Source organism: Anopheles gambiae, chromosome 2 (assembly GCF_943734735.2).
Source record: "Anopheles gambiae chromosome 2, idAnoGambNW_F1_1, whole genome shotgun sequence".
NCBI lineage: Eukaryota > Metazoa > Arthropoda > Insecta > Diptera > Culicidae > Anopheles > Anopheles gambiae.
The window spans coordinates 22,430,262-22,447,810 of NC_064601.1; the positions used below are offsets into that span (position 1 = coordinate 22,430,262).

At 44.7% G+C, this 17,549-nt stretch overlaps 2 protein-coding genes across 3 annotated transcripts in view; both read left to right on the top strand.

The window, feature by feature from the left end:
- The first annotated feature begins 314 nt into the window (after positions 1-314).
- LOC1273413 (glucose dehydrogenase [FAD, quinone]) lies at positions 315-13,434 on the top strand. 2 transcript variants are annotated; one of them, XM_061642574.1, is made up of 5 exons: positions 315-808; positions 8,974-9,286; positions 11,459-12,358; positions 12,430-12,866; positions 12,933-13,434. In XM_061642574.1, exons 1-5 carry the CDS (start codon positions 785-787, stop codon positions 13,137-13,139), a joined length of 1,881 nt encoding a protein of 626 aa, XP_061498558.1. In that variant the 5' UTR covers positions 315-784; the 3' UTR covers positions 13,140-13,434. The 2 variants fall into 2 exon arrangements, with proteins under 2 accessions (XP_061498558.1, XP_061498560.1); XM_061642576.1 differs by lacking the exon at positions 315-808 and adding an exon at positions 6,843-7,560.
- Positions 13,435-14,109: 675 nt separating this feature from the next.
- The window catches only part of LOC1273412 (uncharacterized), a 58,309-nt gene continuing 54,869 nt past the window's right edge, over positions 14,110-17,549 (top strand). Inside the window, exon 1 of the mRNA XM_061642579.1 lies at positions 14,110-14,991. The gene's annotated coding sequence lies outside the window, so the exon portion shown is untranslated. The remainder of the gene's footprint in view (positions 14,992-17,549) is intronic.

A 17,549-nucleotide genomic window follows, 5' to 3' on the forward strand; every position in this document is an offset into this window, starting at 1 on the left:
CGCAATCTGTGGTCATTCGCAGAGATGGTTAAAAGGTAGGAATGGGTTTAATCTTTTACATGAAAAAAGGGGCTCGCTTTGGTAATAATGATCTACAGATATGTTTTTGATGAGGCAAATTGTTGTATTAAAGTAGAGCTCATGATCATGATAATCATTGCATTTTTTTGGAGGCATTTCGTAAAGGGGTTTGCATGGTACGAGCTGATAAACAACTATGGTTCTTTGGTTGAAAACCCCTGCCCGGGCCGATGTTGCACACCCGACGATCGGACGTAACGATCGCGACGGAGCAAAAAATGTAGCATCGATCGCGTCGGACGCGCGTCGCCGAGACAACCACGCGGAACCGGTGCGTTACTGTACAGCGAAATCAGCGCAAGCCATTTAGTGATAGCGGTGCGCCCTGAACAGGACCTCTTTTGAGAGCGATCGTCGAGCAGCTGGCAGTTTGAAACCAGCCAACAGTTTGTGGATTTTTGTTTTGTTTTAAAAGCTAACCTTTGTGGAAAAGTGTGATCGTGATCGTGACTGAGGAGAGATAGCAAAGGTTCTGTTCTGTTTGGATGATAGTAAAAGTGTTCTTTCCGAAAGGTGTGCTTTTAAGCGTGTGTTCAGACAGACTGTGATTAGCTACGCGGTGTGAGATGTTGGGCGGTGTGTTGTTGTGAAATGGTTGGTCACATATTTCGTGTCAGTTGATAAGAGAGCTCCGTCGCGTCCGGCAAACAAGAGAGAAAAGTGAACAGGAAAAGTGAACAAGATCTTCTCGCGGCTCGTGCAAATGAACCGGTGTACAGCAAAAATGGTACGGAAGTGTGTGTGTGCGAATAGATTACAAGAGATTCCATTAGTCATAAGTATATTTGAGATAAAATGTCTAACAAGCATACCAGTTAAGAAGTTTGTTATCTTTTCGCTTGCTGTTCGGAGAACACAAGCCTCCTTTCGTGGGACAGCCAAAGCCACAACACCGTGGCAAGAATGTGACGAGCTCGTGCATTGCCTTGCCAATCAGCAAACAGGCGCCAAGTGCGTTTCCTCAATAGTGTAAACACACAAGCCGCTTTGCGCGTGTTCGCTGGTGCGTGCGAAGGCGTAGAACATTGCCTTGGCATAGGGGCCAAACAAAAAGGGTGGCGCGGCACGGCCGACACCACATGGAAAAGCCGTTTGGGGCAGTCCAATTTGTTGCAAACGTTTTTAAACACGATTTAATTCAATTGTGTAAAGAAACAAGCGTGCACGATATGAGGGAAAAGTATGTCGTGAGGTATGGAAATTTCTTCGATTGCAGCAATTTCGTGTATCGTGCTGATTGATAGGGCGCTTGCGAAAAGTGTTGATACAGTTTAACGGAGTTGATTTCTTCAATTTCTACGTATGGAACAATTTTGCAAATCAAAACCACTCGTTTCGTTCAATCGATCAGTCGTTACAATCCAAAAAGTGATCCATTACATCATGGATCTCGCAGGGATGATTCGGTGGATTTTTGCACACCGTCACCAATTCTGGCTAGAACGTTTGGAGCAGCGAGTGCTAAATGGGTGCTAATTTTTGCATCCCTGCCCTGCCCGCCTGTACAATGCGAACGAGCTTCAACAAGTACGAGCGAATGCCGCAGAAGGTGTGATTTGAAAACAGATTACAAAGATTACATCTACAAAAAAAAAGGAGGAACCACTACCCAAACACACGCTGTAGATGAGTTGATATTGAAATCCGTAAATAGCATCAATTGTACAGGAGGAGCAAATTGCAATCAGCGCACTATTGTTGGGGTTATTTTGTCGTTACCCCATCGGTGGGAATGTCATTTGCAGCTACGACCTGTTGTCAATCAGCTTCACTGATAGAGTGCCTCTCGCAGCATGTGTCCTGCCTTGCCAGTGCATGTGGATGGCCGCAACGTCTTTCATATGCGTTGTAATTGCGATGCAAATTATTCACCGCACCATTACATCGGAAAGACCCGCCGTGCGGGATGAATGAATGTGTTACTGTTCCCGAGCTGTATCTCCCATCTCAGTGCACAACAACATCAACAACAACCGAGGATGGAGGTCTCTAATCGTCGCTAGAGAAAACAAAAAAACCCGCCCCATCCGTTGACCTAACCTTGAGCGACTTGCAGACTTTTGGGACACGCCAAACAGCAACACCAAACACAACAGCAGCAATCGAAAGCAGAAGCGCCCGTGCGGCTGTCGCAATGGAGCGTTTGCTGTTGTTGCTTTTGGTGTGTTGTTTATGGGAGGAGAAAATTTATGCTGCCGCACATCAATCGATGTGAATCGGCCGACATTGTGTGTCCGTGCGGCAATGGTCCGTTGACCGTGCCGAGTGGAAGAAATGGGTTCGGTGTGTTCGGGGAGTCGTCAAGTGTGATAAAGTAGTCGGGCGCGATCCGGCGCTTACTTAACATTGGCGGAGGCTGCAGGAAAGGTGGTAACACTGAAGAACTGACTTCAGTTGAAGTGTTTGCTGAAGTGTGGCACGAAATGGTTCGTGATATTTGCTTGCAGAGCTGTGCTGTGCCGGGTGCCCTCAGGGCGTTGTTGAAGGAAATTAATTAATTTTCATCTCAGAGACACCCGCGGAATCTATTAGATGCTTAAACATTCCCTTTAATAGATTATAATTAGCTGTCCGGTTTTGGCTTTTTTTCTAGCCTCAGTCTATTTGCCTAAACAAGAAAGAAAAAACCGAGCTTCCCCCATTAATTAGAGCTAGAGCAACGAGATGACATCAGAAGCAATCGATCATCGGCACGGAATGGTCGATCGCCATTCGCGGTCATTATTTGCACGAAATCTAATTTGCCCCTCTGTGTGTGGATGTGTGCGTGTCCCGAAAAGGGGGAGGAGGGGGGGGGGGGGGCTAAAACTGACATGAGGGTGCTGTTTTACCATCCATTAGCCGGTGTCCTTAGCGGGTAAATAGGCAGACAAAACCGGCTTTGCCGGAAATCGGGCAGCGTGTGCATTTGTGCCAATTTTGGCTGTCCGATGATTTGAAGGTTAAGCCGTAACATATGGGCACACATGCATTACTGTAGCAAATAAGAGTCTGTCTGTGAAGAATCGCACCTGTGTCCGGTGTCCGAATGGACCGCACTTTTGTTTGCTTTCTTTGAAGTCATCGCTAGGAGATTGGACCAGAAGTTTGCTAATGAGCTGGCTGGCTGGAGCAAAAGATCGATCAAGTGTCTTCGAAGTTGTAAATAGGTGATCTTTCGTTCGATTGTAAATATCTGGGAAATCTGGATCGAATGAAACTGTGTATTTTAATTGTATTTACAATTAAAAGTAGTGCCAACAAACCGATCACCGATCTTTCCCGGTTTTTTGCCTTCCCAAGGCTACGGGGAAACGGATTTGGAGCACGTTCACTCGTTGCAATTAATTTTGGAAAAAAGTGAATTGTACTCCAACAACTGTTTATGATACATGTCCAGAAGCAGACGACACCTTCACCCAAAATGCACCGCGTGACGTTTTACAAACAGATGGAATGCACCATAATTGACTGCAACGGTTTACCTTGAGCTTGTTTTCTTAGCGCTATGCCACCGCCAATGCACCAGCGCGTGAGCGAAAGGGCAGCGAAAGAACGATCTACAGTGAGTCCTCCCCGCCATTAAACGTGATCGTGCAACGGGTTTTCACTTTCATTCGTTTTCTGCTCCGTTTGTCTCCAACGACCTAGAATGAAGCTGTGCATGTGTGTTTGTGTGATATTTCTGCATACGATCGAGCAGCCCGTTGATCACCTTGAATCCCCGATCGGCATTTGCTCAGGTCTTAACTGGACTGGTTTCCGTAACGGCATGTCTGGGGATAGAGCAGGCACACATGGCATGGGCAATATGAATTCCCACACAACTCGCCCAAATCCAGCGCTGCTGCACTATAATCCAACGCAGCTCACTGAGGATTCGCTGTCAAACGGAATTTCTGTCAATTCCAACGATCATAGTGTCGCAAAATCGGCAGACAGGACACGGAGTGTGATTAATTGTGGGACGCTCTTGACGAATTAAGCGAGCCAACTACCGTGGGCGACCTTTGGTGGCCTTTTCGGTTTGGGGCGGCTAGTGTCTGGTCATGTTCACGGAGTCTGACAGCTTTAAGAAGAAGATTAATCATCCAAACGATCAAGGTGTGGTTGCGGCTGATAGCGTCAGCGTCGAGGGATTGATTAAAAGCTGTGACATCTAATGAAATCTTGCAAATGCGAATGATTTTTGCATCGAAATGCGGAGAGTTGGCAATCGGCTTGCAGTCCACGTATAGGGTGTACCCAGAACTGAAATCGCGTACAACATGTTGACAATCTTGTAGAAGGTTCTAACGTGCAACAAGAGCTGCATTTATAATGTGCAAGTGAAAATAGTTTTTTTTCTCACCAACTCGGCAGGTGTCTGTTTGCCCGCAGCCCAGGTAAACAGGTTCTTGAGTGTGTAGCCTTCGTAGTGTGTAGAGCGTCACTAGCGTCACGAGTGCCCATCGGTGCGTAGTGCAAATAGTGACAAACGAGCTTCGATTAGTTTAGTATGCATCTGCATGGCCGGCCGAACATGTATACATATATACCCCCAGAAACCGGACGCCTACGTGACAAAGCCAAGGGGAAGGTCGTACAAGGGACAGATCCAAAGGTCTCTTCTGTGTGTGTGTGTGTGTGTGTGTGTGTGTGTGTGTGTGTGTGTGTGTGTGTGTGTGTGTGTGTGTGTGTGTGTGTTTTTCCTTCGTTTGATCACTTTTATAGAATGCGCTGAAGCCGTGGGATAGAGTGACGTGTATTCCAGCACTTTGGTCACCAGAACACCAGTGACTGCATTTCGATGGAAGATGTTTATCGAGCGAATGAAGGGCAAGGTCTGTTTCCACTGTGGCCTTTCCCCCAGGCCATTTCCATGCTGAGTGTCAGTTATCGTGCGTGTTGTCTTTCATTCAATAACGCATTGCCGCAGGAAACTGGCGGCGCTTTGTGGTTTTGGTTTGTGTTAGATTCTCATTAAGCTAATCATTCGATCGATGTTGGAAGCTTTTAGGCGCTTTTGCTAAGCTAGGTGAGGGTATCAATTGAGCAAAAGAGAGAGAGAGAGAGACACACACACATTCCGCAAGTATCTGTAGCATACATAAATGATGCAATATATCGTGCCGTTGAACGTATCGTTTTATATTCGGAATATTGTTTAACATCTCTTGCCAAGGGGCCTTGTCGTTTTTTTTATGTAACAGTTTGAAAGGGGATTGTTTTTTTTTTGGTGAAACCATGCAATAATTTCGCGGATATTGGTGGCATGATGTGAGTGGCAGGAGGGCCTGAAACATCCATGTCAAGGTATTGCTGCTGTTAAGGCACCTTAAAGTGGCTATATAGCTTAGCTTGTCCTCATGATTGAAACTAGAAACATAGATTTTTATGAGAAACGAGCTTTTTTAACATAAAATAACACTTAGCAATGGCTGTCGCTCCTATCGCCCTGCCGATAAGCCTGTTACGTCATCGCATCAATTTACATCAATTCACAGGCAACCGGTGGGACCAAACCAAAATTCTTCCCTCGCGTTCTTAATTTCCTTTCCATTTCACGGTTTAACAGCTTAGACCGTGGCGCGACACGACAAAGGAGAAAGAACAGGTTTAGGGTATTTCCGAAAATTTGCAATCCAGTCCGGCAAGCACGGAGCGGCCACCGTTTCGTGCTTTACGTCAACCGAATGAAATCCACCCTTGGTTGTTGGACGACCAAACGTTTTCCGACAGCCGTTGACGCAGCTACGCCAAAAGGCAAAGTACTGATGATTCCCCTTTTTGTGTCTTCCTTTTGTAAGAACTTCCCCTTCTAAAATATGTGTGTGATATTTCACAAGATAAAACATCATTCTACATTGCTGCGAATGGAATAATCCTAACGACTAAATGCGTCAGCATGGCAAACGGTTTGACGTAAACAAATGGAAACGGATTCCTTGTCATTTGCCCTTAAGGTATGCAATTTAAACGATCGCTGATGAATGTTTCTACACGATGGACAACACTTTTTCGGCCATTAAACGCTATTAATCGTTCCCGTACGAAACGTGCACAATTAAATCAAACACAGTTCTAATCAAGCGATCATTATTGGTATGAGGTGCGCGTGTGTTGTGTGTCTTTCGGTGTGTTTGCTAATATCCGACATTAAAAATGCAAGTGCTTCGTTTTATAATCGATCCCAGCTCGATCGCTGCGCTGGTCGCGCGCTGCGCATTGTCGAACCGTGGCACTGTAATTGTCACACTCGGAAACCGCGCGGCGCGAGAAGGAATTCTCCCAAACCCCTCACGTTGGTTGGCTCTGCAGAGCAACCGATCTGCGATCGGATAATTCCACACGCACAAGATAATTAGGCCGCTGTACGGGGTGGACATTTGTTGGGTATAATTTATGCAGACGCCAAGTTTTGCATACGCCCGTGCCGGAGTTATGGTGTTATTATGGCGAAATCTATTTAATGCGCGAAAGGTCCGCGCACACACGGGCAGCCCTTTGCCGAGCGTGTGTCGAGTGGAAAGGATCGCCGAGGAGACTGGGCTTATGCAGGGGGGCGGGTTATTAGGCTCGATGACGCAAAGCTACTTATTCTGATCCGTTATTATCCCGGTTTGATTAGGTTTATTTGCCCGCGGGTTATATAAATCCTGCTTAAAACAACCCCAATCGACTACTAATCAGGGAAAACTGGAGTGTTTGCATGGTTGTAGTGGATGGAAGAGAAAAGGAGTGTTAGAAAATTGTTTACAGAAAATCTAACAATCATGTTCTAGAGCTTTCTTTCATTTACCACTGGTAAAAAATATCCTTTGCGTGTGTAGAAAAACAGCACTTTAAACAGGGACAACCCCACAACAGCCACCACGAAACGCTTCGTCATCTAGAGGCGGTAACGCCGGCACCGGTTGACGGTCAAGGCCGGCGCTGTCAAATGGTCGGTAATGATTCATTTCCTTCGCTTCAACCACCCAAGCTGGTGTGGGCTGGGCGGGCTTTGACCGGGCCGGAGCAGTTTAACCGTAACCACCGTATCCACCGCTAGGCTCGTTGTTGGCGCAACCAATTAACGTCCCTAAGCAAATTTGCTCGATAACCGATCAATTACAAAAACAAAGACACCAAATGCTGTTGTGTTGGTCCACCTTTTTTTTGCCGGTTGAGTGTGACGCGGCTCAACGCTATGGATGGTTGAATCGGGCTGCAGTTTGCTTTTGTTTGTACCCGTATTTAGAGTGTCCTAATTGGATGAAATTTACTATGTTTTTTGTTGTTGTTGTGATTTCACACGAGCAATGTCTACACGAAATTGAATGAATTATTCAGCAAAGATGACAAATCAAATGGCTTGCAGCGCTTAATATCTCAAAGGCGTTACATAATATCGCAAAACCTCTCAATCCGCAGCTGCAATCGGGCGGGTTGGCGAGCGCTCGTGAGGGTTGAAATTTGGCCAGACCTCTGCTCGTGGTCGCTGATCGCTCGTAGTCGTGCCAGTAAAGTAAGTTCAAGGTGAGTCGGTTACGTTAACCCACAGTTGGTGGCGAAATTGGGAAGTCGCGATCGATTGCGGATCAATGGCAATGGGTCAGTAGTGTGTGTGTGCTGTGCGACAGAGACATAGTTTTCAATGAACGGATGATGATGTCTAGATGAGACTCAATGCTCGTTATGCCTAGCAGTTTTTTTTGCGTTTTATAACTCTGGTGATCACCCACAACTTATCCTTTTATAAATGCGTTTTTATGGGATTAGTTTGTTGGTTCCATGTGGCGTTGGAACCCACTCCGAGTGTGATGTTAAGTCGTAAATCAGAGAACATGAAAATCTTCGATTGACCTGGTTACTGTTACTCTTACAACCTTTCAAATTCAGCATGAAAATGGTATTTTTTTATGTCTGTTCATTAAATTCTTCATTCAGTGTTTTGAATTCACTAATTTTGAAACCTACAGTTTCTTAAATTTGCAAAAATAGCACAGACACTAATAGTCATTGGTGCTTATTGCTTATAGGCTGAAAAGAAATGATGTAAAATTTAGCGCCTACGTTTGTAGCAAACCAACCATCCATCCATCCATTCCATTGATAAAACAATTGAGTTTGCAATGTTTGACCTTCCTACAATTGTTTTTGTTTTTTTTTTTTTAAATCGCCTCTTCACTAAAAAGAAGGGATGGATAATTCAGCTAGAAATAAAAATAAAAGGCTTCAGAAAAAGGTTACGTCTGTAACAAATCACTCTCACCGGATAACGTACGAGGTTTTTCGGGGTCGCTTAGTGTTAGTCACTCTTTTTCCCTCAAACCAACGTCATCCCTCCGATACAAAAGGGTAGCTAACCTTGATACAGTTTCAAGAAGCGTCGGTTCGTACATCAGCCGGAAAGGATTGTATGCGCTACCTGTCACCTGTAGGTGTGTGGGTCTGCTTCGCATGCACGCGTCTTGCAAGGACGTTTGATAAATCGTTAATGGACAGCTCGACGCTGATGATGATAATGGCCACAAACGGTGGTGCTCAAGCAGTAAGGTCGTGATGTATGGGATGCATTTTACATGGGCGTTTCATCGATCGAGCCTCGTTTGCATGTAAATGTTTTCCTACGTCAGCTTACAATGCTGTACCGTGGCGAGCAAAGGGAAGGTTTCAGGGCAGATTCTCTCTCAGCTGTCCCATCTGCGGGAAGGAAATACATTAAAAATATCCACGGTCAATGTGCCGGTTCCGTGTATCAAATCGAAGCCATAGCGGTGACAAGGCTGTTGAAGCCGATAGCGCCGGAAGAAGTTTTGGAAACGGGTTTGGGAGTGACGCCATACAATAAATAGATTTGATTTACTACTTCCTGTAAATGTCAATAATTGTTTTATCAATAAATGCACAGTAACTAAACCCAAAAGAGCTGATTTTTCTTCTTTGCAGTCACCCATTTGGTTGGTCTTGTTTATCCTTACAACACCGATTCTACTAGCGGATGGCCACGATGACACTTTCTTTCAAACGCTTTTCGATGAAACCAGCGTCCTGTTCAACAATGGTACACCCCGCATACCGGACACGAAGGCTTTCCGGAAGGAGTACGATTTCATCATCATCGGTGCCGGTTCGGGTGGATCCGTGATGGCCAACCGATTGTCGGAAGTACGGGACTGGAACGTGCTGTTGCTGGAGGCGGGCAAGGAAGGTAACATGCTGACCGAGGTACCGCTGACGGCTGGCTTGACCACCATTACAGGTAGGTTGGAGCGGATATTTCGACTGATGGGTCCCATTACGTTTAAGATTAAGATCGATAGAGATGTGGCGCTTATTTCTGTGTCTATTCTGGTGAGTTGCAGTCTGGTTTGGGAGATGCCTTGGGCTGTTCCGCTACCTCAAAACTATCTGCCGTGATGGCTTGCAGCTGTATGAAAACAAAAGAAACTGGGGCACAAAGTTTCAATCATGATCATCGTTTCGATTGTTCGTGTGTGCCCAGAGGGCACATATGTGATACGACATGGGATAAATATATCTTAAGTATAATTTATGAGACATTCATGGTTGCCCTTGAAGTGTGTTTATTTATTGATTCTTTGTACAGATTTCATTAATTGAAAATATTTTGGAATCCTTGGTTATTATGCACCAAATAAGAAAACTTAATCTTTTTTCAATCAAATGTTCTTGTGATTATTGATTATATCAAATAATTTGGTTCCTGAAGGTTCCAAGTAGTATTCTGTTAAGACACTTTTGCCAGTATAGCTAAAACCATAAATCTATCATTTCCAAAAAATCAATAAAAAGGGGATAAAATTTGTCATAAAAATGAGGCAAAATGCAGCATTACAAATAGGCAAAACGCACCAATATCACCACGCACATAAAATACCTTAAATAACCAATTATTGATCAATTGAAACAGTTGAAACAATTTCTACAATTAGACCAAAAGTAAATGAAAACCTAAGAATCAATGCCAAAGAAAACAAAACTGATTTTAGTATGTTTACAAACATACTTTCTGAAATATGTACGTGCAGATTGAAGCTTCGTAGCCAACTTTAACATTTTCTGAATCAAAGTCATAGAATCAGCTAGAAGTTGGAAGTTGTTAAATAGAAACATAAACTACAACAATATAAATTTGCCTGCAAATCAGTAAACAAAGTTAAAGCAACTTTGCTGAAGCGCAATATCAAAAACAAAAAAAGATAGTCGAATCTATTCTCTGGTCATTTGATTTTTTCTCGTAACGAACTTATTACTTGAAATTATTCCAGCCACACATTTTTGCATTTGTTTGGACAGGCTTTGTTGTTTTTTCCATACAGGACCGCAGTTAGATGCGAGCTGGTTATGAGTTTTCGTTTCAATTTTCTGTTTGGAGTGTTTTGTTCCACCATCTCAGTGAAGAGAAGGGCGCGTTTTTCATTAGACTGCTTTGATAACAGGTTTTTATATAGTTAATACGACATGTACCGCTATATGGTTTGTGAGTTGTGTAAGGTAACTCCCCCCTTTGAACCATGAGAACAGCAGACTACCCTGCGAGAGTGCCTGTCGGAACGTCTATATATGCAGCGTCGCGGCCATCGCGCTTCTAGCGATTGTTAACAGGGGCCCATTCAGTGGTTTCTAAAAATAAGTTCCCCCTCCCGTGACTATTCACGTGATTCGCGGAAACGCATTCACCTTTCTCTTTCATACGCGTGCAACATGAAGGGTTGATGATGCCGCAGTTGCACGTGTTACGCGCAACTGCAGCGCATGCGTTGCCGCAACAGTTGTAGTGCTCTGTGTAAGCTCCATTGAGTGAAGCTTTTGAATGGTGCAAACCCTTCAATGATCAAGCAGGCTGGGGTCGATGTTGCTTCAATGAAACTGCTATTACAGGGTTTTCCGAGTCAATTTCGAATGTCTGCAACAAATTTTTCATTGCTTGCGAGATGTTTTTCAACAGCTGTCAAATATTGTAAATGCATCATAATAATTTTTCTGTTCTTCCACATGATTTTCAACATGTCTCAAGCTGGATTGAGTTTGACAGTTCTTTGAGATATGTTGAAGATGTTAATCCACATCAATCTGATGATTCATTTCCGTCATAATAATTATTAATTCCTTCAGCATGATTTTCAACACTTCAACGGTAAACAATGATGAACCGGATGATGTGATCCAGCCTCAAGCCCCTGTGAAAAATCGATGGAAATAGACCCATGAAGTGTTGAAAATCATGCTGAATAAATTAAAAATTATTATGATGAACATGAAACATCAGAGTGATGTGGAATAACTTCTCGCACGCGGTGAATAACAAGCATTCTAAAGTGACTTGGAAAACCCTGAAAGTGAAATGACCTTGGATATTGAGCATGATGGACAGATCCTAAAACTCGCTTGTAATTTTCTATACTTTTAGGTTACAACTGGGGCTACAAGGCTGACCCAATGAAGGGTGCCTGTTTAGGGCTGAAGGGAGGCGTCTGCAATTGGCCTAAAGGGCGCGGTCTCGGCGGCACCAGTCTCATTAACTTCCTCATCTACACACGCGGTCACCGGAGCGATTACGACGGTTGGGAGCAGGCGGGCAACCCTGGCTGGGGCTATCGTGAGGTGCTGCAGTACTTCAAGAAGTCGGAACGTGTGCAGATTCCCGAACTTCGACACTCCCCGTACCGTTCTACGGCGGGGCTGGTCGACGTGGAAGAGTCTCAATTTGAGACACCCCTGTTGAAGCGGTTCATTGAGGCGGGTCGTGACCTCGGGTACATGGAGACAGATCCGAACGGGGAAATTCAACTCGGTTTCGGTAAAGCACAAGCGACCATGCGCAGAGGACGTCGATGCAGTGCGTCCAAGGCTTACCTCGTACCGGCCTCAAGACGTCCCAACCTGGACATATCAATGTACTCCCGCGTCACCAAAGTGCTGATTGATCCGGTAACGAAGCAAGCGTACGGTGTGGAGTTCATCAAGCGTCGACGGCGGTATGTGATAAGGGCGCGCAAGGAAGTGATCCTGGCGGCGGGTGCTATAGCCTCGCCGCAGCTGTTGATGCTGTCCGGTGTCGGCCCCAGGGAGCACCTGAAGGAGATGGGCATTCCCGTGGTGCAGGATCTACCGGTAGGGTATAACATGCAGGACCATTTGAATCTGCCAGGGTTGGTGTTCCCGGTGAACCAACCGGTGACGGTGCGGGAACGAGACATGCGTTCGCCGCGCCCCATTATCGACTATCTGGTACATGGCCGAGGTCCATTCACCTCTCCGGGCGGTGCGGAGGGTGTCGCTTTCGTAAAGACTAACATTAGCTTCACGCGTAAGTGGAATGTCTTCCGATGTCTGTATAGTAAAATAGTGTAATTGTCTTACTTCTCCTTAACCTAACAGCCTCTGATTATCCGGACATTGAGCTGGTCATGGGCACAGGTGCTTACAACAACGATGAGTCGGGTACGCTGCGGGCAACGATCGGCTTTACGGACCAGTTCTACCACAGCACCTACGGCTCGATCCTCGGAAAGCACGCGTTTTCGGTCTCACCGGTTCTGATGCGGCCGAAGAGTCGTGGTCGAATCTCGCTCAAAAGCACCAACCCGTTCCATTGGCCCCGCATGGAGGGTAACTTCTTTGCGGACTATGACGATCTGCTCGTGCTGCGGGAAGGCGTCAAGTTGACGGTCGATCTGATCGAATCTCGCAGCTTCCGTGACGTTGGGGCACGGTTGCACAGTACACCGTTTTACGGCTGTGAGCAGCATCGCTTCCGAAGCGACGAGTATTGGGAGTGTGCCATCAGACGTATCGGTAGTACGTTGCAGCATCAGGTATGAGGGAATCATATTAGCGCAGAAGTTGAAAGACTGCTTGATCATCGGTGTGTTTGTTTGCAGTGCGGTACGTGCAAGATGGGACCTGTGACCGATCCGGAAGCGGTCGTCAATCCACAGCTGCAGGTGTACGGCATCAAGGGGCTGCGTGTCGTCGACGCCTCAATCATACCAACCATACCGGCATCGCACACCAACGCAGTGGTGTTTATGATCGGCGAGAAGGCGGCCGACATGGTGAAAGACTTTTGGGCCAACGAAATACGCTAACCATCGCTGGTGTCGGCGAGACCTTTTCTCACTCTCTAGTCAACTTTGATCGCCGTTTTGCCCGGTGATCGTAGCACAGTCCCGGCGAAGGTGTCGGAGCACACGCACGCACGTCTCGCGAGTTGCTTGCGTGCACAAATCTTCCCTCGTTTCTGCCCTGCCCATCTTCTCTTCCCATGAAAGAGTTGCCAACCGAGCGTTCGGTGTAGAATTAAGCAAAATAAAGAGACTGCTCTACTGTAAACAAACGGTAATAAACGGTTTCCACGCCGGGCGCGTTTATTTGCGTAAGCGATCTGATCGACTTTCCCCAAATCGAGTATCTAGACGTTGTGTGGGAATGGAAGCGCTGTTAGGGTAGAAAAATCGGTAAGCAAATGAGAAACGCGTGGCGTAGTGGCCTTGCCCGATGACATTAGAATTCATACGCGAGTGGGTATGTGTGTATTTGTCTGTTTTTAGTATATTGCTTTCCGAATGAAACGCGGCCAAACTCGCGCTCTAGTAAAACGACCAGCGCAGCGGGTTGTTGTGTTGGTTGCAAGAAATAAGGTTACAAGACGCATAACGGCTGTGTGTTATCCGTAACCGTTGTCCTGGCGCATGCGATCCATCGTAATGATGCATGCCGTTGTAACTGTTGTCGGCGATTGTCGGGTGAATGGTTCTTGCAAAACCAACCGGGTCGAGTAAATATTTTGCTTCTGCCAATAATTACGGCTCGTTAGCAATAATCACACTCTACGTTGATACACTGGGTGCATAAAGGAAATGACACATATCCATCAATGCCATACTGAAAGAAGGTTGGGGCACATTGCCAAGGCAGCGCATACTCGACATTTCGTGAACATGTTACTGCATCGCCGACTATTATACACGAATGGCGTTTTTTTTCATTCCACCGGTGGGTGTGTATCAACATCCGACACCGGAAAATGGGAGAATTTTCGCACACCACCACAAATAGCTGCCACTTTTCGGACCATTTCCCGAGCGATGCGTGTGAACTGTCAAAACAAACACCGGACCCCACGAAGACGGTGGCACGAAACAGCTGGAGCCGAGTTTTCCCGAGCGCGCAGGTTTTCCGACAGTTTTCCTGCTCGGCGGGGGCGAAGAAAGCCTACAGCTGACGGTATAGTAACGATTTGCCACTGGCACCGAGCGGTGTGTGAGTGCTGTGCGTATTCGATGGTAGTAGGCGCGTTAGTATCTCTAGTGAACGCGGGAATTCAAGACATTCTTTGTCCATTAGAGTCGGTGGTTCGATAGACGTTATGGATTTTAGGTGCAACCAGGGCAGTGGAAATAAAAGTTGATTACCGGCAAAGGAATTGGGTGCCTGAGTGAGTAATTGTGTGTCAGTGTGTATGACCCTGTGTGTGCGAGTGTTGCGTTTTCGAAATTATACCGAAAAAAAGGATGAAATAATGTTTCCCCTTCACTTGCTCTAGAGCAAGCTACCCACTCCGTTCGTGTTGGGAAAGTTTTACTTCTAATTGTGTTAGCAGCGAACACCTGCCCCGCCGTGGTTGAAAGGGAAAGAAAGTTGTGTGTGCTGTAGTCCCATGTAGTGAGCTTGAATATCACATAGAAGGGTTTCGTAGTTTTAAAAGTGTTCTGTGTATCATTGGCGATATCTAGTCTCGATCGACAGTGCACGTTGGTTTTGGGAGGGTGTGAGATTAAGGGACATGAATTGATGTTCGTGGTTGGTAGTACCGTGCCACAGGTGATGAATGTTTAATCAGCAGGCATTTGCCATACAGCTCAACTTCACATGCTGGTAAGAGGACCAGAGCATAACACGTCTGGCTTGAAGAGTAGCGTCGGATATCGACTATTACAGGTGAGGTTGAGTATGTGTGTGCAGTATATTATTTTAATTTGTATAAAAAAAAAATGAATTGTTTTTTTTTAATTAAAGAGACATAGAGCCTTCTAGCTTTATGCTCTTCTAAACTATACACTAAAACATACAGTTGCCTTCATTGTTCATCACAGTCGAGCTATCTCGGCACATCAGTCGCGTACCGTCATTGCTAAAATGCGGCTCAAAAGGGAATAGAGTAAAAGCTATCCCCTCTTTTTTTTCTATTCATAAGACTGTATTCATAAGACTCAACGATTGAGCGTATCTCTCTCTTCTAACAACGTATACTCTCGCACGCATCTCTCTGTCTAATGCGATCAGATCGCTTGCTGGACAGGATCCTCATTCTCTGGAATTATGATATTTCTAGCACGGAGTTATGCATCGCTAGAACTGAAACGGTGATTCCATCAGATATATAGCTCAACGCTAGCCGCTTCTTTCGGCAGTCTGCCAGCTCTCACGGTAGAAAGGTCTGAAGTTACCTTTAACAACTTCAACAGGACCGTTGCAGCTGTGTTTAGATTGTGTCCTTCCCAAACCGATCTGGAACAGGCTGTAACAACGTGTATGTAAGACGTGCACTTGTGTGTGTACGCAATGTAATTGAGAAGGGGATGATGAATTCCGGTTCGTAAGGGCAATTCCGGTGGGCCAGGTTTGCCAGAACGCGGAAGTCTCCCAGCAATGTGTGAAATTCTCATTGGAGAATATTCTAAGGAAGAAACGCGGTGCCGCGACGCGTTTATCAGGTGGAAAGTGTCCAGCCTAATCCTGACCAGAGAGCTGATTCGACTGTTTTGCTTTTTCCACCCTTTATTTTTACCACTAGACCAAATGTTACGGTAATCAAATCCATCCTGTTGAACCTGTTGTCGATGTAAAGGAAATATGTGAATAAATATTATTTATTTGTTTATTAAACTCGTTGAACAAGAGTTATCATATGTGTCATGTCATCTTTTGGTATTCCTTCAACTTGTGTATTCTGCTGAATTACTGACGAGCTGTTTCTGGATGATCAGTTCATAGTTGTAACGTTTTGAAATAAAATATTGAAGCACTGCACACAAGATATATATTGCACCGGCAAATAATAGATTGTTCAATCTAGTTCAACAAGAAACAGTGTTAAAATGAAGGTTTTTATGCTTTATATAAACTACATACTATGAGACATAAGATGGTTCAATGGTAAAAAGAAATCTATTTAGTAACTCTTTCCTTCTGATTTGAACTCGAATCGATCAAAAATTTTGACGATTGTTGCTGTTTAAAATGAAGGTTAGATTGAATTAGTAATAAGCTGATTTTGTTAAGCCAATGAGGCATGCAATTTAAAATATGTTGAATGATGTATAAAGATTTTGTATACCAAATAAAGAGTCTTAGTAATTCACAATACATCTCTGAAGAAAGTATAGATTTTAGTTAAATAATGGGTTTGCGAAATCACTTTAGAATGTGCACATAATTATTCACCGCATCCAAGATGTTTTTCAACAGCTTTGGTATGTTTTTTTTCAAAATGAAATTTCAATTTCAATACATGATTTTCAACACAAAACAAAGAACTGTCAAACTCAATCCAGCATGAGTTGTTTTGAAAATCATGCTGAAGAAATAAAAAATTATTATAATGGAAATGAAATAACAGATTGATGTGAGTTAACATGTTGCACGCGGTGAATAAAAATGTTTACATTCCAAAGTGACTTGAAGTGACCCTGTAAAACATGCACATGACAAAACCTAGCTAAAACTATATGCTGGCCTCTTGTTTGCCTTGAATGAAATAAGGCAGGAAATTTTAATTGTTATTATCGCTTACAAAGTTTTTTTTTTATGTAACTAGATAAACAGATATTTGATTTCATTCCACTTCTGCTTTCGGAGGAAACAAACATTTCTATAACACCATGAACATTATTTGTTCCCATTTCCTATGTTCAAGGATGTATAGCGTGATCCTATTACGTCGAAACAGTTCAAACTCCGGGTGCTTTGACGAACACACAGTACAAATGAGAACAGAGCGAAACTCTCTCCTTTTCGCTTATCTTCTTAACGCGGTACGCATAGCGCTGAGCATTTGAGCGCGATAGAGAGACTCGTCTAACAAAAATCGCTCGCAGGTACATCTCTGTCTAATGTGATCGTTTCGCTTACTGGACAGGATTTTTATTTACTGGAATTGGGATATTTTTAAAACGGAGTTATGCATCGCTAGAACTGAAACGGTGGTCGCATCACATATATAGCTCAGCGCTTGCCGCTTCTGTCGGCAGTCTGCCAGCTCTCACGGTAGAATGGTCTGAAGTTACCTTTAACAACTTCACAGGACCGTTGCAGCTGTGTTTAGATTGTGTCCTTCCCAAACCGATCTTAAACCGGTTGTAACAACGTATATGTAAGACGTGCACTTGATGGTGGTGTGTACGCAATGTAATTGAGAAGGGATCGATGATTTTCCGGTTTCGTGTGCGACTCTGTCTCCGTCCCGGAGTTGCCAGAACGGAAATATCTCCCAACCA